At 52.4% G+C, this 23,725-nt stretch overlaps 7 protein-coding genes across 7 annotated transcripts; 4 read left to right on the top strand and 3 right to left on the bottom strand.

The window, feature by feature from the left end:
• Positions 1-1,282: 1,282 nt before the first annotated feature.
• LRP88_07130 (uncharacterized protein) lies at positions 1,283-5,837 on the top strand (the record flags this gene model as incomplete). The annotated part of the gene is made up of 6 exons (XM_083243665.1): positions 1,283-1,546; positions 1,597-1,625; positions 1,676-1,724; positions 1,774-2,042; positions 2,095-4,517; positions 4,567-5,837. 6 exons carry the CDS (start codon positions 1,283-1,285, stop codon positions 5,835-5,837), a joined length of 4,305 nt encoding a protein of 1,434 aa, XP_083100889.1.
• A 114-nt stretch (positions 5,838-5,951) lies between these two features.
• Positions 5,952-6,811, bottom strand: LRP88_07129 (ribosylnicotinamide kinase; the record flags this gene model as incomplete). Its single annotated transcript, XM_083243664.1, has 3 exons — positions 5,952-6,458; positions 6,512-6,617; positions 6,672-6,811. The coding sequence occupies 3 exons, from the start codon at positions 6,809-6,811 to the stop codon at positions 5,952-5,954; spliced, it is 753 nt and encodes a 250-aa protein (XP_083100888.1).
• Positions 6,812-7,952: 1,141 nt separating this feature from the next.
• LRP88_07128 (glycosyl transferase family 64 domain-containing protein) lies at positions 7,953-9,132 on the top strand (the record flags this gene model as incomplete). The annotated part of the gene is made up of 2 exons (XM_083243663.1): positions 7,953-8,323; positions 8,379-9,132. The coding sequence occupies 2 exons, from the start codon at positions 7,953-7,955 to the stop codon at positions 9,130-9,132; spliced, it is 1,125 nt and encodes a 374-aa protein (XP_083100887.1).
• Positions 9,133-9,775: 643 nt separating this feature from the next.
• LRP88_07127 (aminoacyl-tRNA hydrolase) lies at positions 9,776-10,505 on the top strand (the record flags this gene model as incomplete). Its single annotated transcript, XM_083243662.1, has 2 exons — positions 9,776-10,139; positions 10,189-10,505. 2 exons carry the CDS (start codon positions 9,776-9,778, stop codon positions 10,503-10,505), a joined length of 681 nt encoding a protein of 226 aa, XP_083100886.1.
• Positions 10,506-10,728: 223 nt separating this feature from the next.
• On the bottom strand, positions 10,729-12,437 carry LRP88_07126 (WD40-repeat-containing domain protein; the record flags this gene model as incomplete). Its single annotated transcript, XM_083243661.1, has 2 exons — positions 10,729-11,700; positions 11,751-12,437. The coding sequence occupies 2 exons, from the start codon at positions 12,435-12,437 to the stop codon at positions 10,729-10,731; spliced, it is 1,659 nt and encodes a 552-aa protein (XP_083100885.1).
• Positions 12,438-12,763: 326 nt separating this feature from the next.
• LRP88_07125 (small subunit rRNA maturation protein TSR1) lies at positions 12,764-15,258 on the top strand (the record flags this gene model as incomplete). The annotated part of the gene is made up of 2 exons (XM_083243660.1): positions 12,764-12,869; positions 12,926-15,258. The coding sequence occupies 2 exons, from the start codon at positions 12,764-12,766 to the stop codon at positions 15,256-15,258; spliced, it is 2,439 nt and encodes an 812-aa protein (XP_083100884.1).
• Positions 15,259-15,555: 297 nt separating this feature from the next.
• LRP88_07124 (CobW/HypB/UreG, nucleotide-binding domain-containing protein) lies at positions 15,556-16,428 on the bottom strand (the record flags this gene model as incomplete). Its single annotated transcript, XM_083243659.1, has 2 exons — positions 15,556-16,198; positions 16,250-16,428. The coding sequence occupies 2 exons, from the start codon at positions 16,426-16,428 to the stop codon at positions 15,556-15,558; spliced, it is 822 nt and encodes a 273-aa protein (XP_083100883.1).
• Positions 16,429-23,725: the final 7,297 nt, after the last annotated feature.

The raw sequence follows: 23,725 nt of genomic DNA, 5'->3' as shown, positions 1-23,725 counted from the left end.
CAGCTAATGACCATGTGCCCTCGCGTTGCACTCAGCTGCGTTAACGAAGAGCTGGCAGTGATCATGGGGTGGAGAATATACCTGCTGTGTAGCACATCTGAGATACTACTCTGTCCAATCTTTGTGCCCCTAGGATCTTTGTGAAGGAGAAGATGTCGTCCGGCTCATCTTTGGCTGCGGATGGGTCGAAGGTGAGCTGGTTCCAGGCGTTGAAGCCGGTTGCGTACAACTCCATGGCATCGTCTGCCTGAGCGGTACGCACCGGTAGCTCCATAGATGTTTGGATTTGGTTCCTTAGAATCTTTTGTGTGCGCTTTGGAGCTTTGTGGAAACTGGGATTGTTGAAACCTTTCCGTGGTATTGTTGTGTCTAGGGTGTGAGGGGTGTCGAACGATGCCTACCCTATTTATGGAGTGGTTTCTCGGTGTATTTCTTGTTACTCCCAACTAAATAAAATGAGACTTTTCGTCTTGGGATAGGGTTTTTTTTTTTTTTTTTTTTTTTTACATAAAATAGAGAGTGTTTATATTGGAGGAGAACAATGTGTTACCACAGGTGCTCTGAATTGTGGTGGTGAGAGTCGTGATGATATCCAACACCTTCAATACGGCAAGAGCACCAGTGCTCAGTACAGTGTGGATTCAAGATCAATTCTTCATCAATGTACGAGCACCATTGACTCTTTTAATGTGACCAGACGCTTGACGAGAAATGCCATTTCAATACTAACTTGTGATTTAAAAGAACCATGTGAATTATCAGGGAAAAACAATTGATGAACTATCCTCGTAGGATCCTCAATTGTGCAGTCTTGGTCTACAGTGCAGGGTCGGGAGGAGACTGAACTCAACCTCACTGCATCTCACATTGACAGTGAATCATGGCCCCCCTAAGAGTTGGTCGGCCTCCCACAGGCCTATTTCGCAACCAACACCATAAAGCGGCCTCCCGCGTTCTCCTCCGTGCGGATATGCCTCGCCGGCCCAGCCCTTTCTTTGTCCAATGACTGGTGGGCCTCCCCGGAGTCGACCTGCAGCGATATTCGCCCATGAATAGGCGCTCACAACTTCGCTCCCTCGCATGCTTGAATCTTGGACCGCCGGCTCCTTGGTTGAGAACCCTTGCACCGCTTCCTTTGCCCCTTCCTGTCTTGCACCGTCCGACGCTTTCATCCTATCGCCGCGCGGGTGCCCAATCCCGTCGAGGTATCTTGACCTCGTGTACGAGGGCCACAAGGGGCACCCAACTACGACTCTTTGTCATTTCTCAGAGGAAATCAATCATGGCGACTCCGAGGTCACTGTCCCCGGAGGATGGGAGCTCTGACTCTTCATCAGTTGAGAAGCTACTTGTTGACGAAGCCGCCACGTTTGCCCCAGAGATTGTAGAGAAGGTTTCTGTCATCCCGGCGGACGACATTACAAAAGCCAGCGGAGATGAGATCCTTGAAGACGAGGAAGAGTCGCCCGCACCAGAGATCATCAACCCGAGAGCTTACCAGAGAGAGATGCTGGAACAAAGTTTGGAGCGGAATGTCATTGTCGCTGTCAGTTCTTTGTCTCCTATGTTTTGCACTATTTGGCTGACACTGCGCAGATGGACACGGGTAGTGGGAAAACCCAAGTGTAAGGCTTCCTCTCGATGTGCTCAGGATTTGGTTATTGACTATTCTCAGAGCCGTTCTTCGCATTCAAGCTGAGCTAGAGAAATGCCCCCCAGACAAGGTGCGTATCCTACAAAGCTCCTAGTGAACACTCCATGAACAAGACCTAGATCATCTGGTTCCTCGGAAAAACCGTCAGCCTCTGCGAGCAACAATTCAAAGTCATCCAGAAACAGAATCCGTCGGTGTCCATGAGGATATTGACTGGGCAGCTCAACATCGACGCCTGGTCACCAGAAGTTTGGCCCAAGATTCTCGGCGGCACTCGGATCATTGTGTCTACCTTTGAGATTCTTCACGATGCACTTACTCACGGCTTCGTGAAGATGGGGATGCTTGCGCTTATCGTGTTTGATGAAGGCAAGCAACTTATAATCCCGTCTCCCATGTCTCTGCTAACGAAGGTGATTAGTTCACAACTGCGTCAAGAGAAGCGCCGGACGAAAGATCATGCTGAACTTCTATCACGAAGACAAGAGCGCCGGGTTACCCGTGCCTGCTATCCTGGGGCTGACTGCCAGTCCTGTCATATCATCAGATCTTGCCAGCATCGAGGCACTCGAGAACACAATGGATGCCGTCTGCACGACGCCGACAGTACACCGGGAAGAGCTGCTCCAATGTGTAAACAAGCCACATCTGGTTCGCTCGGTATACGAATTTAAGAGACGTTCCGAATTGACGAACCTGATGCGGGCACTGCAGGCGGCGTACCAGAAGATGGACATCACAACGGATCCTGACGTCCTCAAGTTTAGCCGCCGCAGAAATGAGGAGAACCTGAAGAGACTCCGAGATGCTATTATGCGGAACGACACGTTCTCACAGAACCAGATGAAAGGCCTTTGGAATAGGAGTAGGGATATTCTCGAAGAGCTTGGCAGCTGGGCAGCTGATCGATACATCTCGAGATTGATCGCCGACTTTCTCTCTCGAGTCGACGCACCTGACGATACCTGGTCCAATGAGAACAGGACGTACCTTGCGGGATACTTGCGTGAGGTTCCGATTAGTTCTCTTGGCAACGACCCGCCGGCGGCGGCAGATCTCTCCCACAAGGTCGCGAAACTGATCCATGAACTCCTAGCAGCCGGAGATGACGTTGTGGGCATCATATTTGTCAAGGAGAGAACAACAGCCAATGTGCTGTGCGATCTCCTGAACAGCTCCCCATCCGTCCGGACCCGATACCGCGTGGGTGCAATGGTCGGTACTTCGAGTTCTAGGAGCCGAACACAGAACATGTACGAGTTCAACAATGGCGCCAGTACTCAGATCCTCGAAGACTTCCGATCCGGTGTGGTCAATCTCCTTGTGGCCACCAACGTTCTGGAGGAGGGCATCGATGTTCCCGCCTGCAACCTGGTGGTGTGCTTCGACGAGACGACAACACTCAAGTCCTTCATCCAGCGTCGTGGCAGGGCTCGCATGCAAGAGTCAAAGATGATTGCCATGGAAAGCTCTCTAACGAGCTCCCGCACTTGGGAAGAACTGGAAGAGAGCATGAAGAGACGGTATCAAGATGACCAAAGAGAACTTGAGCGACTGGACGAACTGGCAAGGTCTGAACAGACAGACTCGATTTACTACATCATCAAGTCTTCTGGTGCACGGCTGGATCTTGACAACGCCAGACAGCATTTGGAACACTTCTGTCAGGTTGTGTTCAAGGCAGACTACGTCGACCGGCGACCAGAGTACATCTTCCAGAAAGAGCAGAACGAGATTGGTGATGACATGCTACGTGCAGTACTCACGTTGCCATCTGGTTTGCCAGCCAATCTGCGCAAGTTCAGGAGTTCCTCCTCATGGAAATCGGAGAAGAACGCCATGAAAGATGCCGCGTTCAGAGCCTATGTGGCCTTGATTGAGGAAGGACTCGTCAGCGAGAACTTGCTACCCCTCAACGTGGTCCCTGGGGATAAGGAAGAAGACTCGGATCTGCAGCCAGAGCCCCTATTCAACCCCTGGATCCAAGTGGCACAGAACTGGAAGAAGACCGAAGACAAGTGGCTTTACGGGTTTGAGTTCTGGGACGAGGAGCTTGACTATCCCGTCCGTTTCGACATTGCCCTCCCCGCTGAGCTACCACAGCTTCGGGATATTGGACTGTATCTTGATGCTGACTATCGGTGGACCGTCAAACATGTCTCGACCAAGAGAATTTCTCACGACGAGAACTCCGGCCTCCCTGACCACACCTCAGCGCTGCTCGCGCTTCATTTTGGACATCGATGGCTGGTGGAAGACCGCGAGCATGTAGTCAAGGTCATCTATGAGGATAGAGGCATCTCCAGGGAGCACATTGGAGGTATGCCTTTCCTGGGGAACGAGGACAAGGCGACCAACGGGCTGGCTCTCGTTCGAGATAACTCAAGGTGTCCCTTCCATTACGTCAAGACAATCCCATCGAAACCTTCCCCGGAGGAAGTGCAACATCCGTTCTACGAGTATGAGCTAGCGCCTCAGGATGAACCCTACCTCGTCATTGAGAAGTGGACGCGACGAGCGGACTTGCTTCATCCTCCCAACAGCCCTAACCAGGAGCAGAAAGTCAACACCAAGCCATACGGCCGTGTGCTTCCCATCTCATGGACCACTGTCGATATGGTTCCGAAGAGAGTTGTCAAGGTTGGAATGCTGATACCCTCGATCATCCACGAGATTGGGGTCCAGCTCGTTGCTTCAGAGCTATCAACTACCTTGCTGCAGCCCGTGAGCGTCAATGACTTACAGTTGGTACTTGAGGCGATTAGCTCCCGAAGTGCGCATGAGCCTGTGGATTACGAGCGGCTCGAGTTTCTAGGAGACTCGATTCTCAAGTACTGCACGGTCGTCCAGGCCTATGCAGAGCGTAAGTTCGTCTCAAGTACTACCTATTACCCCTACTGACTTGGCCATAGACCCTCTCTGGCCCGAAGGCCTGCTCGTGCACTTCAAGGATAGACTGGTATCTAACAAACGGCTTCACCGCGCATGTCTGGAAAGCGGCCTTTCCAAATTCATCCTCTCCAAGGCGTTCACTGGAAGATCATACAGCGGTAAAAAGTGGAAGCCTCTTTATCTCGACGACTTTCTTCCAGAAGAGAGGGTCGAGCCTCTTGATCGCATCACAGGACACAAGAATCTTGCCGACGTGGTAGAGGCACTTATTGGAGCCTCGTTCCAGGATGGAGGCATGGAAAAGGTTCTAAAGTGTATTTCAGTCTTTTTGGGTGACAAGTGTCACTGGCATGAAGCCGGGAGAGGCTGCGATATTCTCTTCAGCTCGGCTCTAGATGGTGTACCTCTTCCGTCTACCCTTGAACCTCTTGAGGAGTTGATTGGATACTCTTTCCGCAAGAAGTCGCTGCTGATTGAGGCGGTAACTCATGGATCGTATGCGGGAGATACTCACCAGCGATCCTATGAGCAACTCGAGTTCCTGGGCGATGCGGTACTTGACTTTATCATCGTCACCAAGGTGTTCAACGTCAAACCGCCGCTCCCTCATTCAGACCTCCACCTCATCAAGACAGCAATGGTCAACGGAGAGTTTCTCGCCTTTGTCAATTTGGAGCATCGACTGCGTCGGGTAGAGACCCACGTCAGTGCCGATGGAGCCACGGAAGACGCCTTCAAGACCTTGGCTCTGTGGCAGTTCATGCGCTACACTTCACCAGCAATTAGTAACGAGCAGGTTAGAACCGTGGAACGTTTCGAGATGCTGCGAAGGGAAATCGTCGATGCCATTGAGAACGGCACGCACTATCCGTGGACGTTGCTAGCTCGCTTCCAGCCCAAGAAGTTTTACTCGGATCTTTTTGAAGCACTCATCGGTGCGGTTTGGGTTGATTCGGGTTCTACCGAGGTTTGCGAGGGTGTCCTCCGTCGATTCGGCATCATGCCTTACCTGGAACGTATCATCCGTGACAAGGTGCATATCAAGCATCCCAAGGAAGAGCTCAGCGCTTTGGCTATGGAAAAGAAGGTCGAATATTACTACACGGTGCTCGATGGAGTGGAACCCGAGTATGTGTGCCGGCTCAAGGTCGGGGGCCGGCTGATGGCGGACGTGAGAGGGGGGTTGAACAAGGACGAGATCATGACCAGGGCTGCTGAAAAGGCCGTGAAGCTTCTGAATGAGGAGAAGAGGGCTGCGGAAACTGGGGCGGGACCAATGGATCTGGAGTAGATGACTTGGTTGATGAAGTTGGGGATGCACAGGGTAGTAGGTGAGCGCTCGTATTGGATGCAGTGCACTCCCGCCTTTAGTAGAACTGGTTTATCCAAGACTTTAAGGCATCGATTAGATCTGCCTTTTTAGCTCATCCAAGATAGTATCAACAGTCCACTCAAACGTCTTTTCAATATCGCCATCAACACCAACCTTGTTCTGCACCTTGATCCTCTCCTTCTCTAGATCATCCATCTTGAACTCACCCTCCACATCACCACCCTCAAACATCCAAGCATGCTCCTCCACGTAGTTGGGCCAAACAATCTTGTCCACATAGCCAGGCGGATCAGCCCAGAAGCCCTCCAGTGTGACGTATCCATCTCTCGCCTCTCTCCTCGCCTTGGCCTTTGCGTAAGTGGTCCTCAGGAACAGCTTGATATCTAGGTTTGGCTTTATCGCAGCCATTGAGGGCGGGAAGAGTAAAAATCCGTCTAGGAGACATAGTCGGAGGTTTGAATGGAGGGGATGGTTTGGGCCGAGTGCTGCTTCGACTTTGGCTCGCTGGGCGGCGATTGTGGACTCTGAGACGGGGCACTTGCCCACAGAATTCTGATCCTCTTTGGATTCGAGGGTTGGCTTTGAGAGAAAGTTGGTTCCGGGCCTTGATAGTTAAAGAAGAGGAGACTTACAGGGAACGAAGCGTGCTGGCGGATATAAGCCAAGGAATCAGCCATGCCAGGGATGTCGATGGCCTCAGGACAATCCCAGTCCAGTAGGCCATTTTTCATAGGCAGTCTACAATTCAAGGTAAGCTACATGTTAGTTCCCCGACGAATAGGATTGTCGTACTCAGTCTCAGGCCTGTAAAAGTCATCCTCATGCAGGATAAACGTGTTGGGAAAGATGTCGCGCAGCAGCCGGGCAAGGGTTGTCTTGCCGCTAGAAGAGCACCCGGAGATGGCGACGATGAGAGCACTGTCCCCTGTCATGATGATCTATATGTGTGTGGGTGATTGGGTTGTGTATCCTGTGATGGAGTTGTTTGGTTCGTGAGTGACTTTTGAGATCTCACTTGGTGGTGTACGGGATCTGTGAGACACCCCCACACTGGATGCACGCATGCACGCCACAGATGGTGTGCGCTAGATCCGGTAGCTTGGCCACTGAAACCGGGAACTCGACGCGTGTCGTCTTTCTTGACATTTTCATGGTGTTATAACCCAGGTTGGAGGGAGAAATATTGCTTAGCTTGAGATTCTACAAAACCATCAACCTATTGCAACAAAAGAGTCAAACCCAGGAGAAACGGCCTGCTCTCAAGCTTAACGTTGACACCGTCAAAGTTCGATGGATCTCGGCGTTGAAACACCCCTGCACCAATCCCGCCCAGGTCCACGGAGAATATGCCTGATAGTGGTAACAAAACAGGGGAGGAAAACGTCATCGAAGTTTGAGGAATTGATTAGGGATTGTTTGATCCACGTATACCTTCTTTACTAACAGTTTTGAATACAGCAATAATTGTACGTTACTTGATAAGAAAACACCTCACCTCCCACCATGTTGGTAGAGTTAAATCCTCCCCGGTCTACGGAGTAAGCCAACTGAAAAAGCAAGACGAACTAACTGCGACAGGATTACCTCGCATATCCATCTGCTAGGCAGGGCTCGGCGAGAGCCAAGAAACTGACAACGTGTATCCACGCCACATTGCATCAACCCCCCTGATGATCTTCCCATGGGTCCCCAGTCTGAAAAGAAGCAACGAGAAGGTGGTCTGGGGATGATGAAGCAGCGGACGCGTTTTCAGGGGTTGCAGGGGGAGGTCATGATTGTCGGGCATATATCAGTTATATGTGAAATCCTTGTTATGCTATCTTGTATCCTGCCTGCTGGCAGTCCCCAGCATCAATTCTTGCGTCTTCCACATCTTCTTTTGGCTCGCTCTTAGATACATCAAATCGGAGCAAGCACCGAGAACGTTCCTGCCGATTCTAGTCAAGTGGCTGGAGTTTATTCAACGGGCATCCCACGCGGGGGAGTTTGGAAGGTGCATACCTTATTTGTGGTCCCTTAACCCCCTTCTTCCAGGCTTCAACTCCGAGCATGTTGAAGCCGCAAGAAACCAAGATGGAGTCCGTCAAACCGTTGGGATACAAGATCGAAGAGTCTTGGAGAAATTTCACTTACAAGGTGGAACTCAACACGAGACCCTTGAGAGCCGAGATCGACAAGAGGACGCAATGGCTTAGGACGAATATCCCGCTGCTCGTCAAATCTCGTGCATTTCAACGGGCAGCCACACTCACGACGACCTTTATTCTCACTGTCGCCTTCATCATCGTCACCATTCGACTTACAAATGCGACCGCTCTTATTCCTCAAGTCATCAGCAAGATGACCAAGTTTCCCACATGCTCGAGTATAAACTACACGGGCACACGAGAGATTTGGGAAAAGTCGAGGAAAAAGTATGATCATCTGGCTGATGACAAGTTCACGTACGTTGCCCGCGCATTTACTACGACCAATGAACTAACATCAGTCCGATTTTAGCATTGCCATGCAGACTTATCGTCGACCCAAAGAGCTTGAGAATACCCTCAAGGCTCTCTTGACCGACAAGATCCCCTCTCTTCAAGAAATAGTCGTCGTCTGGAATGACCTCGAGGCTGAGCCACCAGAGAACTACGTATCCAAGCACGGCGTGCCAGTGCGGTACCGAAAGTCAAAGAAGAACAGCCTGAACGAGAAGCTCTGGCCCGACCCGGATTACAAGACGCAGGCGATCCTCCTCTCGGATGACGATGTCTACTACCGACCTAGCGATCTCGAGTTCGCCTTTCAGACGTGGCGCAAGTTTGGTCGGAATCGACTTACCGGAGCCCTTGCACGATGTTCTCCCGTTGATTTGTATGGCAACAGCGAGTATACATTCTGCAACACCAGGAAGGGTGAGGACGGGTACTCGATGGTTCTCTCTGGGCTAGCCTTTTCGCACATGTCGTTCCTGGATTACTACGCCTCCAACGACACCGCCATGAACCAGATCAGAGAATACGTGGATGAAGGCTTCAACTGTGAAGACATTGCCCTCAACTACGTCCACTCTATGCTGACAGGCGAGGGACCACTGCTTGTCAGTGGTAATGAGAAGTACGTCAACTACGTGCCGAGGGAGGGTATCAGCAGGAAGACGGGACACATGGAAGCTCGGAGTGCGTGTCTAAATGAGTTTTCAAAGATGCTTGGGTGCTTCCCGCTGGTCGAGGAGACGGCATACATTCAGCGAGGTGTTATCGTCGTGTAAATGGATGGCAGGGAGTCCATGATACCCTCAAAGGCACGGCTTATCGGCGTTGGGGAGAACCCCCGGGGAAGGATTTCTAGTTATCGATTCATAATAAGTTTTGCATTTGAATATGGAAACGGTCGCTTTCAAGGCATACGGATCATGGCTGGTTGAGCTGTCAAGTGTCGATGTACGTGTTCGACGAATGTAGACAAAGATAAGGCCAATGAAGCACCAGCCATGGGCGACACTTTAGACCGGAACGCCCGGAGATTTTACGCCATCTTATCTCGGGAAAACACCTGGACGTTCCTTGTGTTCTCAGGACTCTTTTCTCTGTGCTCAGGACTGCTCATGAGCCGTGGGTACATACACACTCCTGTTTCGAGAAGCCATTGGGCAACGGCAACGTGGACGATAGAAAAATAATGACTGGTAGTAGTTTGAGCAGTAGAAGTAAAAGCGGACCAGGTAAGCTCAGGATTCCGAATCACAAATTTTATTCAATATATTTATCCAGCGAAGCACCCATGATGACATGTCGCACCTTGAAACACATCGCCGCCCCACGTGATATGACCAACACCAACCTAGCTCCATCACCAAACTCCCAAAACCACACCCTGCAAATTCCAACACCACAACCCCAAATCGACACACCATGGCAGACACAGGCGGCCAGCAGACGGGAATCATCCTCTCCACGGCGTTCACCGCCCTCCTCACCGGCTACGCCTTTGGCGTCTGGACCATCCGTGGATACCTCATCTCCCCCGACCTCGTCGAGGAGCGCCGACGAGCTCTCCACGATCCCGAAGAGAGCGAGGAGAGCGATGTCGACGAGGATGATTCGCTACTGGATCATGCACCGAACTGGGCTAATGGCCCCGACGCCGATCGCAGACAGGGATTGAAGGTGGCCGAGGAGAAGAAGGCTGAGAAGAAGGAGGAGCCGGTTGTGCAGGATAACGGCGAGGAGTGCAAGCTGGTTCTTGTGGTCCGAACCGACCTGGGCATGACCAAGGGTATGTACCACCTTTCAAATCGTTGAAAACTTCGCGCTGACTTTTCTAGGCAAAATCGCCGCGCAATGCTCCCACGCTACCCTCGCATGCTACAAGACCCTCCTCCGCGCCCCCGCCAACTCCCCCCAGCGCAAGATCCTCGCCCGCTGGGAGCGCCTCGGCCAGGCCAAGATCGCCGTGCAGGTCAAGAGCCAGGAGGAAATGCTCGAGCTCCGACGCAAGGCGCGCTCCCTGGGGCTCACGGCCGAGGTCATCCAGGACGCCGGACGAACACAGATCGAGGCCGGGAGCATGACGGTGCTGGGTGTTGGACCTGCTCCGAGAAGCGTTGTTGACCAGGTTACTGGAGGACTCAAGTTGCTGTGATTGAGGCATGGGAAAGGCTACGAAGGGGGGTTGTATCATATGAGATCACGGATGAAAAGTATAGAGCAAGGGAACTGGACTGGGTTCATATAAACGTTTTCATGAACATATAGACCTTCAAAACGGAGTTTTTGGTACACCAGATTAACATCCTCGCATCGCCAGACGACCGTGACTTGAGCTCGGGGTATTATTCGCATTTTTAGTATAAGCAAGCCTGCTGCTACTCCTTTCTTGCAAACCTCGACAGCGCCGGGCCCAGATCCGCCTCGACCTCCTTTCGCTTCTTGTCCTTTTGCGCCTGCTGCTCCTTCCAGATCTCGTCGACGTGCAGCCTCTTCTCGTCGATGATGTTCTTCTTGCGTTGCTTGCGCAGGTATTTCTTGAGGGCGCCGTTCTTGCCTCTCGCCCGCTTGCGGATCTCCTCGGCCACGTCCACAGCGGGAGCGTCGAGGTCTCTCTCGGCGCGTCGCTGCTTCTCGGATCGCAAGTCCAGGTTGCCGATAAAGTTGGGGTCTAGGGCAATCATGTCGGGTGAGAGCTTGTTGAGCAAGCCCTTGACTTCGGACTCCTGTCGTTGCTTGGCCGTCTCGAAGGGGTTCACCTCGAAGGCATCGAAGTTGGCCTCACCAGCACCAGGGACGATGATGGATGAGAAGCCAGAGTCGTGGCCGATACCGAGGACATCTTCAAAGGGGCACCAACGCACGCGCTCGATGCGCTTGCCCTCGCCGCCCCAGGCCATGTAAGGGCTCTGGACCTTTTCTTGCACGGGCTTGTTCTTGTCGAAGAGGCCCTTCCAAATGGTGGTCTGAGTACCCCAGCCAACGGCTGTCAGACCAGTATCTGAGATAGACACTGATGTTGCAGGTTGTCGGGTAAAGTAGTTGTTGACCTCGCGGAACATTCTAACATCCCAGACCGCCATCTTTTGATCCTGACCGGTTGACACCATATATCGGCCCTCACGGTCCATCGCTAGGTCTCGTACGGGGCCTCGGTGGGCTAAAAGCTTGACGAGAGGATCTTGAGAGTTGGGCGACCATAATGTGACGGTTCCGTTCTGGTGGCCAACATGTAGAATAGCGTTCCAGGGGTTCTGTCCAAGAGAGGTCGGTTGTCCTAACTTGGTCGGGATTTCGGCGACTAATTGACCTGTCGAGGTGTCTTGATATTTAAGCACGCCTGTAGATCCCTGATATTCGTTAGTGACACATGCGACAGATCAATTCGTTTAACACTTACAATTGTCGCCAGGAGGAAGTGGTACGGCAGAAACTCCATGTGGCTCACTTCCTGGTGTTTCCTCAAGCTGTGCAGCTCGACGCCATTGCGGTCGTAGATGTAGACGTACTTCTTCTGCGCCACAGCAAAGTACTGGTTGTTGTGCAGCCACTTGACGTCGCGCACCGTCTCGCCCAGCTGAATCTCGCAGCCCAGCTTGCCCTCACGCCAGTCCATGGTCGCGACGTGACCCTTGCGGCCTCCCAGCAGCAGGTCCCGACCATTCCTCGAGTAGTCGAAGCAGTAGGGTCCCAGGTCATCAAGCTTGAGCTCGAATCGCTTCTGCGCCGTCTCCACCGCCACCTCCTTGGTGATGTCGTCCTGGCGCACCTTGTACGTCCGTTCGAGTTCGTCCTCTGCCTCGAGGAAGCCGGCCGTGTTCTCGAGCAGAATCTCGGCATCCTTGGCCCTGATCGCGGCATCCTGGTACTTGTTCTCGAGGCGCTTCATGTTGTTGCGAAGCTTCTTGTCCTTGATACCCCTTGTGTTGATCTTCTTTCCTCGACCGTAGGCCTTCTGGGCTTCGCGGTGCCGACGAGCCTTCTCCCGCTCATGATGAGGGACGAGCTCTGTGCGAGCGCTCTTGACGACGAGCGCTCCATTCTCCTGCACCTTTGCCCGGGGCTCGTCAATCGTGTCGACCTCCATCGTTTCGTCTCGTCGATTCGCTGGCTGGGTTGAAAGGCTGCTTCAAGAGGCGGGAAGGATTGGCATAAAACAAAATTTCCAGGACGCCAAGAGTCGATTGTTATCGCTATAACTCCATTGGTTGACAGTCGACCCGCTTCTGTTATCGATAGCGCACAAAAATTTCCAGATAACCACAACCCCGCCATGACCGCCTGCGATAATCGAAGATATTGCCATCGAGATTTGCCAACGACCTTGACGGGCACTTTTTTCCACTTCCAACTTCTTGTCTGTCCAATCTGGCCTCTCTACCGTTCAGATTCAAAGCCGGTAGTGACAGCAAGATGCCTGTCGCTGTGGCTCACTCGCATCGGCCAACGACAAAGGTCACGCACAAGCCGTTCAAGTCGAGGGCTGCTTCCAAGCATGAGTTGAGAGACCGTGCCAAAGGTATGAATTTTTGCCAAAAAATTCGGGTGATCATGAAATCTGACATGCATACACAGGTCGAGTCCCCAACGAAAAAGGCCAGCGAAAAACTATCCATCAACAAGTCATGTCCAAGTTCGACCGACGCAACCAGGCCAAGCAGGCCCGCTTGAACAAGCACAAGGAGCACGTCAAGGAGACCTCGGTTTTTGCTGGACGAGATGGGGCCCCCAGAAACGTTGCGGTTATTCCTCTGTGCGCTGACGGAGACGCCAAGGTCGCTATCCAGCAGTTGAATGGCAGCATCGATATCGAGGACAGCGCTGTGGATGGAAACTTCCGAGTCACAGTCGACCGATTCAAGCAAAAACTCCAGTACATTCCCCTCGAGCGAGATCTGACCGCCTGTTTGGATGCAGCAAGGGTGGCCGATTTTGTGGTTGTGGTTCTGTCGGCCAATACCGAGGTTGACGAGCTTGGTGAATTGATCCTGCGAAGTGTCGAAAGTCAGGGCATGTCGACCCTCTTCACCCTCGTCCAGGGCCTTGAAACAGTTGAGCCCGCCAAGCAGCGACAAGGAGTTCTTGGCTCCCTCAAGTCCTTCATCACTCACTTCCACCCCGAACAAGAGAAGCTCTACAGCCTCGAAAACCGACAAGAATGCGCCAACCTCATGCGATCACTATGCAGCACAACACCAAAGGGCGTCCGGTGGAGGGAGGAGAGAAGCTGGATGCTGGCCGAGGATGTCAAGTTTGCTTACTCCGACTCCGACCCCACTATTATCACCGGTGTTGTTCGTGGTAAGGGTCTCAAGGCCGACCGCCTGGTTCAGGTTGGCGACTGGGGAACCTTCCAGATCGAAAAGATTGTGGCTGCTCCCCTACCAAAGCATGTTAAGAAGAAGGGAGAGGAGATCACAATCGAGCCTACAGAGGGCGAGAAGGTTCTCGACGAGCCTTCTGAGGACCGAGATGATCTGGTCGATCTGGCTCCCGAGGAGGTCATGATGGATGCTGATGATGATGCTGCTATGGAGACTGAGCCCGCACAGAAGAAGGGTGTTTTGCTGGATGACCACCACTACTTCTCGGATGAAGAGGCCGAGGCGAAGAAGATTAAGAAGAAGGTGCCGAAGGGTACATCCAACTACCAGTCAGCCTGGTACCTTGAGGATGTTTCCGACGACGAGTCCGACATGGAGGATTTCGAGATGAAGGACGAGGCCGGAGAAGAGGAGGCTCGTCCTGAGGATGGCCTTGAGGGTCGTGCTCCCGCTCCCCCTACTGAGGGTGCCCCTTCAGAATATCCTCAATCAGAGATGATGATTGAGCCTGATGAGGAAGAGGATGCTAAGCAACTCGAGCAATTCCGAGCACGAAAGCGAGACGAGGTTGAGGACGACAAGGAGTTCCCCGATGAAATCGAGTTGCACCCTCACGTGCTGGCACGAGAGCGTCTGGCTCGATACCGCGGTCTCAAGAGTCTGCGAACCAGTGTGTGGCAGGAGGATGAGGACCGCGCCCACGAGCCTGAGGAGTGGAGGCGTCTACTCCAAGTTCCCAACTACCAGTCTTCGCGGTCTCAGGCGACGCGAGAGGCTCTTGTTGGCGGAGTTGAGCCCGGAACCCGTGTCCAAGTCTACATCAAGGGTATCTCTCCTATTGTTGAGAAGACTTATAACCCCAAGTCACCCCTGACTCTGTTCTCCCTTCTCCGACACGAGAACAAGAAGACGGCTGTCAACTACCTCTTCAACCTCAGCTCTGACTTTACCAAGTCCATCAAGGCTAAGGAGGAGCTCATCGTCCAGTGCGGACCCCGCCGAATGGTCGTCAAGCCCCTATTCTCTCAGCCCGGGCAGACACCCAACGATGTTCACAAGTACTGCCGGTACTTGCACCCCGGTCAGTCAGCTATTGCGACCTTTATGGGTCCTCTGACATGGGGAGCTGTCCCTGTGCTGTTCTTCAAGAGGACTACAGCTGAGGAGGTTGAGACCGAGAATGGCCAACATATCGGCATGTCGCTGGTTGGCACTGGAACTGCCCTGCCACCATCAACCTCTCGCGTCATCGCCAAGCGAATCATCCTCGCTGGCCACCCTTACCACATCCACAAGAAGATCGTCACCATCCGATACATGTTCTTCAACCGCGAGGACGTCGAGTGGTTCAAGGCGATGCCCCTGTGGACCAAGCGCGGCCGCAGCGGCTTCATCAAGGAGCCGCTGGGCACCCACGGCTACTTCAAGGCGACATTCGACGGCCGCATCAACCCACAGGACTCGATTGGCGTCAGCCTGTACAAGCGCGTGTGGCCGCGCAACGCTGCGCCAGTCGAGGGACCGTTGTTGGAGATTGACCCGAGCTCGCTCAACGCTGATGGCGATATGATGATGGATGAATAGGCTTAGACATGACCACCCCAGTATACCTCTCTAGATGAAAATACAGGCGTTTTTTTTGGTTTCTTTTGTTTGACGAATTTTGAGTATCCACTTACATGTCGTGACCCAAGGTCGAATGGATTGAAGGTGTTGCCATTGTTGTCGCCATCGCCATCGTTGTTAGTGTCGGATCACTTAACAACTACCAAAAGGAGCGACAGTTTACAACGTTGAACCAGAAGAAGCAGAACCGCGTTATCAAGGTGATTCGCTCAGGAAAGATGACGGGATCGAGCAATTGACTTTTGATTTGCGCCTTTATGCGTTGGTCAAGGCCTCCAGACCCTCAGTCGCCCTAGGACCTCCCTTGCTTCTCCTCTCCTCCTCCGCGCCGCTGGCCTTCCATGCGCTCTTGATCAAGTTGATGATGTGATCCACGCCAACGTCCTTCTTGACCTGAGCAAATACCGTAGGACCTCCCTCTCTCATCTTCCTCGCGTCTCGCTCCATGACACCCAAGTCGGCGCCCACAATCTCTGCCAGATCCGTTTTGTTCACAACCAGCAAATCACTCTGCGTGATTCCAGGTCCTCCCTTTCTGGGGATCTTGTCACCGCCGCTCACGTCGATAACGTAGATGATGAAATCCGCCAATTCACGACTATAATTTGCAGCGAGGTTATCGCCACCAGACTCGATCAGAAGCAGATCCGTCTCGAACTCGCGGTGCAGATCCTCGAGGGCGGCGAGGTTCTGGGAAATGTCTTCGCGGACAGCGGCGTGTGGGCAACCGCCCGTCTCGATGGCTCGGATGCGGGAGGGAGGGAGAGCCTGGTGACGGGTGAGGAACTCGGCGTCCTCACGGGTGAAGATGTCGTTTGTGACGGCGGCGAGGGAGTATTCCTTTCGGAGGGCGAGGCAGAGGGCGAGCATGAGGGCAGTCTTGCCGGATCCGACAGGGCTGCCGAGAGTCAGCATTCTGCTCGATGGGATGATGAATGGCCGCTCTCACCCTCCAATGCCAATGGTGAAAGCTCGATCAGACCAGTCGCGGCCTTCGGTGATGGGCATCTCGCGACCGAGGTAGCTGCCAGGTCCATCGAGGATCTCGTGAGAGTGGCCGTGCTCAGCGGCCGAGAAGCCCTCGTGAGAGTGCGAGTGCGGGGCAGATCCGTCGTGAGAGTGCGACATGGTTACTGTTGCTGATGATGTCAAGGACTGGAGGAGTGTCTTGAGGAGGGGAGGTTCACGACACCAGCGCCTCGGAGAGGGGGAGAAGCTTTTATTTGAGACAGTTCAGTTGGTGGCCGGCGGCGTCAGTAGCCCTCCTTATCAGTGGACAGCTCCCAGGTCTCCTCCTCCACTGGATCATGGATGAGGGGCTGGAGCTCCAAGCTGCTTCCATGTGGGGGAGGGGCAAGCGCGCCGGCCGCCGCCGCCGGGCCCGCATTGGAGCCGGAGGACTCGTCCTGAGCTGCCCATCCTTGTTGCAGCCCGAATGATGGCTGAGAAAAGTGCAAGTTACCTTCAAGCATGCTCAAGTTCGGAATACTCTGGGAGGGTTGAGATGGGGCATCAACAGTGTCATAGGTGGTATGCATGTTCACTTCTGGATTATAGCTGGTGGCATTGGCTTCTGACAGCCCGTCCTGGACGGGATGCCAATCCACATACAAGGGGGTTTGGCTGGCTTGAGAGGGTGGTTCGTGCGATTCCTTGATGGGCTCAAAATCTGGGTGGAGTGATTAGTCTTAAGAAACGCCGCGGATCTTAGAAATGTCAGTATGTAGCAAGTACGCAAAACTCTTACCCGGAGGGATTTCGACTTGGGTGTTTGGGAATATTAGGCGACACAAATCGTCCCAGTTTAAGACCTGGTACCCTTTCCGTCGGTCTCTGAGCCTGGACGCCATAACCTCCGTAATGCCTTTGTCGTATTCGTCAGGAGGAAACGATAAATCAGGGCACTTCCCGAGCTTGGAGTGTCGAGTGAAGTCTGTTTTCTTAAACCACCTCCCGCAGCTGTCACATTGGGAGGTAAAGTCTTTGGCAGTATGTGCGTTAATGACATGCCGTCTGAAGAAGCAGTCACATATTAGTCTCTACCAGTACTCTGACACCTGCATCCCTTACTTGACAAGAGTCATGTTGCGGAAAGAGCTCCTGGCACAGCTATAGTCGTTGGGATTAAATAACGCTTTATTTCGTGCGCGGAAAGGGCAGCTGTAGCGAAAAGCTTTCCCCGGGTTTTGCGATGACTCTGCTGGGTCGGGGCCATGTTTTCCTCTCTCGGTACATTCCAGACCTGCAGAGGTGGCGTTGTGCGGGACATTAGAAGAAAGATGTGGCTGAGGGAGCGAATTGAACAAAAGAAAGCCAGGCTGACTGGCCCCAAGGTTGGAATGATCAGATGGGTGAGACATGATTGGCTAATGGAGATAGACAAAAGATAGGTAATGAATGTTGATCGTGATGGTGTGGATTGCGGAGTTGGTTGAGGACTCTGAGGTGCAGAATAGGAAGTTTCTCGAGGGCATAACCTTCGACTTATATATTGAGCATCTGGCCTTTGGACTCACTCCGCGGTGTGGTCTCCCGATCAACCAGGGTGTATTTCAGTCCAGAAGCATCGCATCGGCCCCGACAGACTGGCCATATCTCGGAATGAAGAAAAACAATTTCTTTCCGCCCCGATGGCGGCACGTCTCTGACACACCCTAGCCGGCACTGCCAGCAGGGATGCTTGGTGTTGGTTGGACGTCAGCCGGCACGATCCAGTAGCGAGCTCGGCTTCACAGGGACGGCTCGACCTGTCACTTTGAGCTCCACCTGAGCTGAACGAACTCGACTTTATCTCCCATATCAAAGAACCAATTCAGGGGAAAGGTACGCACGCAGAGACTGGCCAGCGCACGTCTCTTTGAGAACCGACACACAGCTATTTTACCTCCTCCCCAAACAGTGGTCGTCGTCAATTCTTTCGTCAACATCCATAATCTCGACGCTGTCATGTAAGAAGGCACACAAAAGTATTAGATTACTGCATCCTAGAGAAGGCTCATGGTTGTAGCCAAACATCACCAGCATGAAGCAACCGAAGGACATGTATTGCAGTGGCATGGTGAAGGGGGACAAGAACCGTTCCAGGCCTCAATTTAGAACCGTTGCACACAATTCTTTCGACAGCTTGTGTGTGAAACAAAAACCACCACTTTTCTAGAAGCATGCTCCTCCAGGCCAATTGCATCAGCCAAGCCACCCGAGTCATCTGGATTGCAACTCGAACTAAGCCCTACCTTAAATTAAGCCCATGCTGTTTCATTCGCAAGCCAGTGCGTGGGGTAGTATCCGTTGCCATCCTCTCAACATCGACCAGCCCAGGCGGCGGGGCCTACGGCGCTTGTGGTTCGTTCATACACTGCGAAAGCGAGCGAAATCGACTTAATACCTTCTCGACTTAATGACAGCGGGTTCTCTGCCCCCTTGTCAAAAGATTCTCATTGGCTACATGCTCGGAAAGCTGCTGGTTGTCCAATCGGAAGAGAGGCTACCGGGGTGCAAGGTGTATGTACAGTCCTCACCTTCTATCCATGCCAACGTTGAGATTAACACCAGGCTACTGGCGGGGAGCAAGCATCACCCACAAAAGACAGCACACCAACCTCGGAGAGCCGAAATAAAGGGGCATTTTGATCGAACGTTGGCCACACGGGATACACCACCTATTTTTGCGCCCCTGCTTCACTGCATCGTGTTTTCTGGGCGCTACCATGGGGTCGGGGCCGAAGCCCGTGTCAGACGGTGGCACCGAGCCGAAATGAGGTCAACACCACGCTGGGTTCCTTTCTCCTCCTCGTCTTCTTCCTGAGGAAGAGGGAAGCTATGGCTGATTGGCGAATAAAAACAGATACAGGGTCACCCTGGTCCCAAGATCTGAAGTTAAAGCCGCCCCCAGGAGAGGGGTGCACCGCCGAGTGTCCTTGGCCTTGGCCATAATCTGCCGCTCCAAGTACGGAGTACACATTGTCCCTTTGGCAGTTGCACCGATTTGACATCTGGGCTGGTACAGCACGTTTGATCTGGCCACGACCCAAGCCGTGCTGCCACTATCGAGATGCTTGCACGTACATGGTTCGGCCCAGTATGGCGCCGTTCCACAGAAGCATCGACCTCCCAACGGGCAGTTTGCATGTAGGTGCGGAGTACAGGATCCCTCTATAAACCAGATGAACGGCGACACTCTTTGTGACCTTTTGGACGCCTGAAGAAGTAGGACGTGAGAACCAGACCCGTCAGTCAACGCTATGGATCGTCCACAAGCTAAAACGAAGGGCTCGCCCAGAGCAGGCTAAGGTACTCGGAAGCTACTGGTCTTGTGAGAAAGAGAAAGAAGCCATACCGTTTTGCTATAGGCTGATGTACTAGTCACGATCCTCAGGCCCTATAGCCACTGCAGCAATGTTGGTAAACGGTAAGTTCCAAGTGCTAAGCATCCATGCTGAACAGAAGCCAATGGGGCCTCAGGGATTGCTATAGCGCCTACATGTTGCATCCCCAAGTGCAGGTTGCCACTAAATCCCTAACAGAGGTCTTTAGGCTCGCTGAAGTGCTGCATTGACCATCACCTTCAGGGGCAGTAAATGCAATTGAGGCTATTGGGCGTGGAATGCCCTGATTTATGAGGAGACCGCTGTGATAGTTCCTTTGCTATCTAGTCACTTGGGTACTGTTGGTATTCCCATCAGCGCATCACCACCGCCCCTCAATTTGGAGGGGATGCCATCAGCCTCGTGCACAACCTCAGCTGGATGGTTTAAATTGGCTTTGGGACAAAATCGCCGCGCTTGGACAGTTTTGACAGCCGTACAGCAGAACTACTCTCCACCTTCGCCATGTTCACGAACAGGCACAAAGTCTGGCTCGACCCATCAGCTTCAGTACCACGGCAACCCTTGGAGGAGAGCCCTACCTGGAGAAATGCTGTCCTGGCTATTGGGGAATATCGTGCGACAGAGATCCTCCCAATTGAGTACCTTGGTTCCGCCACGGCGATCCCGTAGTTTATTATCCATGTCGTCCGTGATGCCTTTATCATGCTCGTCAACGACAGGGAGCGGGGGCTTGAGCAGGATCGGTTGTTGATGTGGCTGTTCAGGACCTTTTCCGTTCGGAACCAGGCACTACACGTCCCGCACTGCAAGTTAAAGTCCTTGGCCTGGTGCGCAAGCTTGACATGGCGTCTGAGTAGCAATTAGATACTAATCACACAGGAAATATTGGGGGGGGGGATAGCGCTTCCTTGACGAGAGCGATGCTGGAGAATGATTTCTGGGCGCATGTTGGAAAGTCGCGGACATTGAAGACTAGAGGGTGTCGCCGGCGGTAAGGGCAGCTAAAACGTCGACTTTTGGCCTCTTGTTGTTGATTACTGCTTCATTTATAGGAGATTCTCCGAGCTGTTCGCTTTCATCGCACATTCTCTTGGTCCCTTGCGGGCCTGGTGATGCCAAGTCGCTTTGGGGATCCGGTGCAGGCTGTGGCAGGTCATCGTCTAGAAACAGCGACAGCAAGTCACAGTCGCCGTCAAGCTCGTAACTACCAAGGCGATACGAGGTCATGTTGTTGATAGCAAAACGAGAACAAATAACGAGTACAATTAATTTGGGGGGGGGGGGATTTTTGAAGAATTTAGAACGAATAGAGGGGATGGATTTGAATGGTCTCTATATAGGTTATTTTGATGCCACCGTTATCCCTCCATTTGTACCTTGAAGTGGATTGTTATACACAGTCCAGGAGTCCTTCTTTCAGGTTGGGTCTCGATCCAAGCCACACCCGAGTTGTGAGAGGGTTGATCAAATCTAATTGGTTCTAGGTAAGCTACGATAGGGAGTACTTCTAAAAGTGTGGTGAGTAGACTCTAATGTGAGTAGACGTTATCTGCATTTGCGGGGATCTGGTCCCACGAGATTTCGCACAGCTCATTGGAGAACTCTTGTTCGGACAAAACTTAGTGTTGATTGAAGTACTCCTGGCAGAAACAGAAGTGATTGACTCTACCGTGACCTGTGTGGAGGTGTTTGCCACCTCATGGGATAGTGGTCAAAAGGCACTATAAGCTGGTGGCTATTGCGCTGTGAGTTAATGGTTAGAGCGCTAAAAGTTAGCGGTCTACACGCTATAAAATGTCGGGTATCGTGACATTCAGTGGCCCGGGCCCGTCTTGGAATAAAACCCACCCGGCTGCTGGATGTACGATGCCGTTGAGACGAGACCATGACACCCTTATACACGCAGCCATATTGCAACCTACACCAGGAGGCCGTCAGGGTAAAACTACCTACCTTGTCTGCAAATACAATACCAGGTTGCAAATACGGAGGCTACCAACTGACGATCACAGAATAGTTATGATAGCTCGCGAAACTCATATATGGCCAGGACTCAATTACTTCGCGCATCAGTCTAGTTTGCTCAGTATTAATCCATAGCCTTGAAACTATACGAAGCCCCCTGGGGATTCTTCTCTGTTATTTTTTCATCCGATAACAATTTGGCCACTACCAAAAGGGGGGGTGTGTTCAGATCTAGGTCACTTAAAACTGCGTTGATCATAAACCAGGAGCACGGAAGATTGCAGCAATGAACATCGAGATCAGAAATCCAGGCAACTGCGTCATTTTCTCACTTCACAGCAAAGGCCAGACCGATGTGACTGGAAAATAGGGTAAGGCTTGAGAAAACTCCAACATGTGACAATCCTACAGTCAGCTCCTCTCGAGGTCGCCCGGCATTTAGAAGACAGAAGCACATCCTCGTCCAACAGCCCCTAAATCACGTGAACTCAGTGGCCCAAATGACAACTTTCTTCAAAATCTAACCGTCAATCATCCAGTTACAAGTTGAGTTGGTTGAAACATGTCAGATGGCGACGTCAAGGGCATCCATCATTCGTTGATCCGCTCTTGAACCAAGCGCATACAGGACTACTCCCATGACAATAGAGGAGAGAGCCTCGAAAATTTCGAGCAGTGGAGTCGAACACAAGGTTTGTGGGAGCGTTGCGGGAATTGAGATGCTCCTCACACGGAAGCACCGTAGCTATCAGGATATTCATCCCTCAGTAGCATAGCCGAAACCTTGACTATCGATTTCACCTGTCGAAGTCTCTATTCTCCCCATCTCTCGGATGTTTCTTATATCTTGTACATAAGCTATTCGTGCCATTGCAACCGCCCGTATCATCATCGATCCTTTAGGCTTTGAATAGGTAGTCCGGGCAAGTACACATCATCCTTGTGGCGAATTGGGAAACAACACAACAGTCTTCATATATTGACTCATTTCAGCCAGGTGATGGGCGCTCACTCTTCTCTTAGAGAACATCACAGAAGCCCGCCACACATAGCTGCTGGCAGATGGCGCACTCTGGTTTGGCCAAGGGGGTGCTTACCACCCAACCAGCTTGTTGAATGCGCATTCACTGCTTGAATCTTAGTATTAAAGTGTTCCTTGAATATTTACCAAGAAAAAGGTCGTGAGCCTAAGCGATATACATCATAGCAAAAGACATACTCAAACCCGCCCTTTGCTCCAACTGGGGCCGATACTACTCGTGCCATAGACTTTCAAGATGGCCTGAGGAATGTACAAGTGGCAATCTCGCCCAGAGCCTCGGCTGGTGGGCCATGGTCGATGAATCTGAGCTAGCAAATTACCTAGGTAAGGTAACATAGAACACCTGGGCTAGGAGCCGAAGCACGGTCTTGTGAAATGAAAAAGACAGCCTGTTACTTCGCTACCTGCTATTACTGTGTGATGCACAGCAGATCTCCAGGATCCGCAGGACCCCTGCAGAACGCACCAAACAAGCAGTCAATTCCCCGTGTTCATGCTGAATCGCAGTGCCTCATCCAACCAGTGCGGCCTCCCCATCCTCGACCTCTGTGTAACGTTCGAGATAAAGCAACCAATCCAACGTATAGTGCTTCCAAGCGCAGCAAGAAAGCTCTGTCCTTGGCTGATGAGCATCTGCAGATGCACACGGGCATCTTGCATCATGAGCTCTGCGGACATGGAACAACTGTGTTCTCGGAGTCGCTGGAAGAAGTGGCACCAAGTCTCATGGGCCTCAACAACCGGGACGAATTCTGGCGATCGGCCGTATTAGTGAAAGACCGGATTGGTATCGCATGGTTGCGTTAAGCTAGGGCAATCAATCGCTCGGGCGGCTTACCGGGACTGGGGATGTGATCGCTTTCTGGGAAAATGGTCATCCAAAGCGTGCTCCAGTCAGAAACACCATTCCTAGCCCCACGATCACGGAGCCTCCGATGCATGTCCTCAGTGATACCGTTGTCATACTCATCAGAGTAGCACGTGCGGTGCCTAAAGCAAAGCCCCAATTCCTGATGCAGCTGTCGATCAAGATCCGCCCGAAATGGAATGCCGCAGTTGTTGCAGGAAAAGGTAAAATCCTTTGATTGGT

This window comes from Fusarium phalaenopsidis (genome assembly GCF_050370095.1).
Source record: "Fusarium phalaenopsidis strain FUZ10S chromosome Unknown contig_32298, whole genome shotgun sequence".
NCBI classification, from domain to species: domain Eukaryota; kingdom Fungi; phylum Ascomycota; class Sordariomycetes; order Hypocreales; family Nectriaceae; genus Fusarium; species Fusarium phalaenopsidis.
This window is presented reverse-complemented; position numbering and strand designations above follow the sequence as displayed.